The 4,053-nt window shown below is 34.7% G+C and overlaps 1 protein-coding gene across 2 annotated transcripts in view; it reads left to right on the forward strand.

Annotated features, from left to right (window-relative positions):
* stxbp1a (syntaxin binding protein 1a) overlaps positions 1–3,876 on the forward strand; it is a 32,675-nt gene extending 28,799 nt beyond the window's left edge. For both annotated transcript variants that reach the window (XM_065244114.1, XM_065244115.1), the window contains one exon: positions 2,769–3,876. Coding sequence is in view for 1 of the 2 variants with exons in the window: in XM_065244115.1 (XP_065100187.1) it covers positions 2,769–2,851 (83 nt within the window). In the remaining variant the exon portion in view is untranslated. The remainder of the gene's footprint in view (positions 1–2,768) is intronic.
* Positions 3,877–4,053: the final 177 nt, after the last annotated feature.

Here is a 4,053-nt window from a genome sequence, read left to right on the forward strand (position 1 = left end):
AAACATATGATGAAAAATGTGTTCTTATATGCCACCAAAACACTCGTTCATCAATAACTCTGTGGAAAAACATTAAACATTTCCAATAATTTGCAGGAGATCGTATTTTGGCAGCGTGAAAAAATACCGGAAAAACAAAACGCTCAACCTTGTGCAACAATGTAAACAGTCCGTGTTACAACTAACCCCGCGTTAGTTTTTGCCCGTGCACCCCTACTGTTTTGAATTGCTCTCGCCATACTTTTATGTCATACACCGACTGATCTGCGCAATGCCATATGAATTCGAAAACATCCATGTTTTCTATGGCAGCAAAAGTGAAAACCGAGGATAACCTGGACATGAAGGCATTAACAAAGCAACCCTATGAACAGGGGCGTTACACTGGTTAAATCTGCAAATTCTCTTTCAAACATTGAAAGTACACATGTGAACTGTGATTTTTGGATATTTTAATCCAAAAATCGTACATATTGTGCCTTTAAGTGTTAGAAATGACTAATATTAACATGTGAAACCTACCTTTACACTTTGCCTTGTTCCAGGATAAATACAAGTTAAACTCAATCCAGCAACTGAGCAGCAACTCCCAATACTGCGATACCGGAAAGGGACTCTTTAGAAAAAAAAACCTGCACAAAAACGTCCTGTAATACAGAGTGTACTTACAAATATAAAGAAACATTAATGATCATTGCTCTAACTTATAAGGAATACAAAGTGTCAGCTTGCTAAAGCAATATCCCTTTGAGTTTTTTCGTTTTCTGTTGATTTGTTGTGTTTGTAAATGATCACCATAATGCAGTATGCCGGCTCCAACCCATACTGCAACATTAAACACTTCTTTGACTACTTCAGCCATTACTGAACAAAAATATGGTTCGTTTCCATTCTGGTTGTTTAGTTTAGATCTGGTCATCTAGTTGGTGAGCTATAAATCACATTGTGTATCAGTATTTAGCAAAGCTGCAAGTTTATTTCCCACTGCGATCATATCAGCTGGGACCCAAAGAAAGACGATTTCATGGCAATTTGTGCGTATTTTACCAGGTGGCTAATTTGTTATAAATTCATTTGACCAAATTTGAAAGTTTTGATTTAACCCCTTTGATGTTGGGTTTAGGGGCAGGGGCAGGGCTGAGAAATCATAATTTTTTTCTAATAAAAGTAATTTGTATGAATTCATACGAATTAGCCACCTAAGGAGGTCTTTTAGAAAACCTGTGCTGACTGTACTAACCCAATATTATAAGCTATTTTTGCACTAATTTATTAATCAGAATTATTATTAACATGCAGCTATGCTAAAAGAATGTAGTTTTGCTGTAAAAGGGATCAAAATACAACATTTGTTTCACAGGGTGCCAACAATCAGATGTTGGGATTAGGGCCACTATACCACATAAAAATGGGTTTTCTGGTGGCCCTGTGGCACAAACGTTTTTGATAGTTTGTCCGTAATGTGTGATGGAAATGTGTCTTCAGCCAAGTATCTAAAGTCAAATTCTTTCCTTGTTTAATTAATGTTTAACATTATCCTTTTAGAGGAAAAGTTTATGGATAGGTCTTTTTATTGGTTTAATTTTTGTGGCTCAGATGTGTGGCTTTTTAATGTACACTAGGGGTCAAAAGTTTTGGAACACTCTCTCGTTTTTTCCACATTACAGATTAATAATAAACTTGTCCAAACTATGCCATAACACACATTTTATTGGTGACTAAAAGCATCCAAAATAAATCAAAATTCACAAAACTGTACTTATGTCATTTTATCAAAATGCTTCTTGAAGGTTCATCTTAGGATAAATTTTAAAGACTATTGAAAGAGTTCACATTTAATCTGGGCTCTTATTGGCTGATTTTAATTCAATATTCATTCTAGGTCATCTATTTCATAAATAATATTTTAAAATAAATTTTTAGTTTCCTAACAGAATTTGTTTGGCACAGTTATATTTTTGTCTACAAAACTAATTTCAAGCATTTACCTATACACCTTCAGATTAAAAGATTCTTAAGATCATAGTTAGCATTTCAGTCAAGTGTCTATAGTCTATATGTACCTATAGTCACGCAATATTTTATTATTTTTCGTGATACTGTCACGAATTTCCGTGTTTTCTGATTATGTGTCATTGTTATTTATTGGTTACTCAACTGCTTTTTCCTATTTTTAAAGCATTTTCACTTCGGTTTAGGGTTAGATTTGGTGTTTGCGTTATGATGTAACTTTAACGTATTGGTTTATACTATTTGTTCTGATTTTTTATTTGCTTAAACTTAAAACATTGTCGCCTGGCGTTAGGGTTAGAGTTGGGTACGGATGTCATTTTATGTAAATCTAACCCTAAACCGAAGCGACAATGGTAAGAAAATAGGACAAAACAGTTAAGTAACCAATACGTGACAATGACACATAAACAGAAATTCGTGATACGATCAAGAAAAAACGCGGAAAATTCGTGACAGTATCACAAAAAAATAATAAAAAATTACGTGACTATAGGTACATAATTTTGTGTGACTAGGCTAGCTTTTTGACCGTTAGTGTATATTCACTTTAAAACTCTTATGCTCTGATTATATGTATTTAATCTTTTAATTGTAAACAAATATAGTTTTTTTTGGAAATTGGAAAGTTTTTGAATATATATATGACAGCTGAAAACACATGTGAATAGTAAGTGTAGTTAAGTGTATTAAAAAAAGTGTATGTCCATATCTAACGCATTTCTTTTCATTTTTCTCCATGGTGCTCACCTTTACAGGTTCGACCCATATCGTCTCCCCCACGATGCTCCTTGACGCTCTCAAGGCCATGAACAAACCCGACGAGGAGCCGACAAGTTAAAAACGCAACTTCCACCCCCCAACCCCATGTCTCAGTTACTGTACCTTTCTTCTCCCATAACCCCAGATGTCTCACCCGCTCCTATATAAATTGTGTATGCATCTTGCTTGAGAGGAAAAAAAATGATCGGTGAAGTTATAAAGTCTATAAATACTATTTATATATAGTATATTGAAATTAAAGAATCATTACAAGTATTCTTCTGTTTAACAATGGATGCAAATGAATACTTTATCGAAATGAGTTTTCATTTATAATTGCCATTTAAAACCTTAAAAGTACCAAATGTTATATTGTATGTTATGGAACCTGCTAGAATGTGTAAATGGTAGATCATTTTGCGTTTGTTTATTTAACTCGGTGTGTTTTTTAATAGTTTGATGGTGGGTTGGGGAGGGACTGGTTAATATGCAAAATGAACCAGTGAGGTAAAATAACGCATATCATTTCATAAGCTGATGGACCAGTTAAAAAACATATGGGGGGGTTAGGTGTTGTCTCCTTTTAGATGTGCATGCCACGGACGCTACTATGTGGCCCCTTTTGACATGTTTAAAATACTGAAAAAAATAAAAAACGTGTAAAATGAAACAAGAATGAAACTATCGTCTGGGACTCCAGTGGTGAAGAAGCCAAAAAAGGAGTAAAAGTGAAATGGACATTGTACATAGATAGCGGACGTCAACCCCACCACAATTCTGGGAGAATTTACTCTTTTACTTTTGTGTCTCCTTCCATAATTTAATGTCAAGAAGGCCATTGCTTGCAAATGTTTAAGGAATTAAAAAAAAGGGCCAGTTGTATTTCAGTATTGTATCTCGTCTGATTAAGTCCTATCCTTGGTTAGTAACAATGTTTAACCGGGCCATGCACTGAGTAGCGTGTTGTTGTATATGCCATATGTTACCGTTTTTCGTCTCACTGTTGACTGGTGCAAATTTCTGACTGTGAAATAGTAAAACATTTCTTTGCCAATGTGAAGCCGATGTGTTTGTGATGTGTTAGTTGTAGCTGTAGTGATAGACTGAGGAAAAAATAGGCACTATCTATCTTTTGTTTGTATGTCTATAATAGTTTATTTCTGGTACAATATTATATCTTCCACTGTGGAATGGCTTTGCAAAGATCGCAACCCCCATTAAAACATTTGTGTTATCCTCTATACTCTGTTCTGGCAGACAGGATGTATATTGCACTAAGCG

Source organism: Paramisgurnus dabryanus, chromosome 18 (assembly GCF_030506205.2).
Source record: "Paramisgurnus dabryanus chromosome 18, PD_genome_1.1, whole genome shotgun sequence".
Taxonomy (NCBI): domain Eukaryota; kingdom Metazoa; phylum Chordata; class Actinopteri; order Cypriniformes; family Cobitidae; genus Paramisgurnus; species Paramisgurnus dabryanus.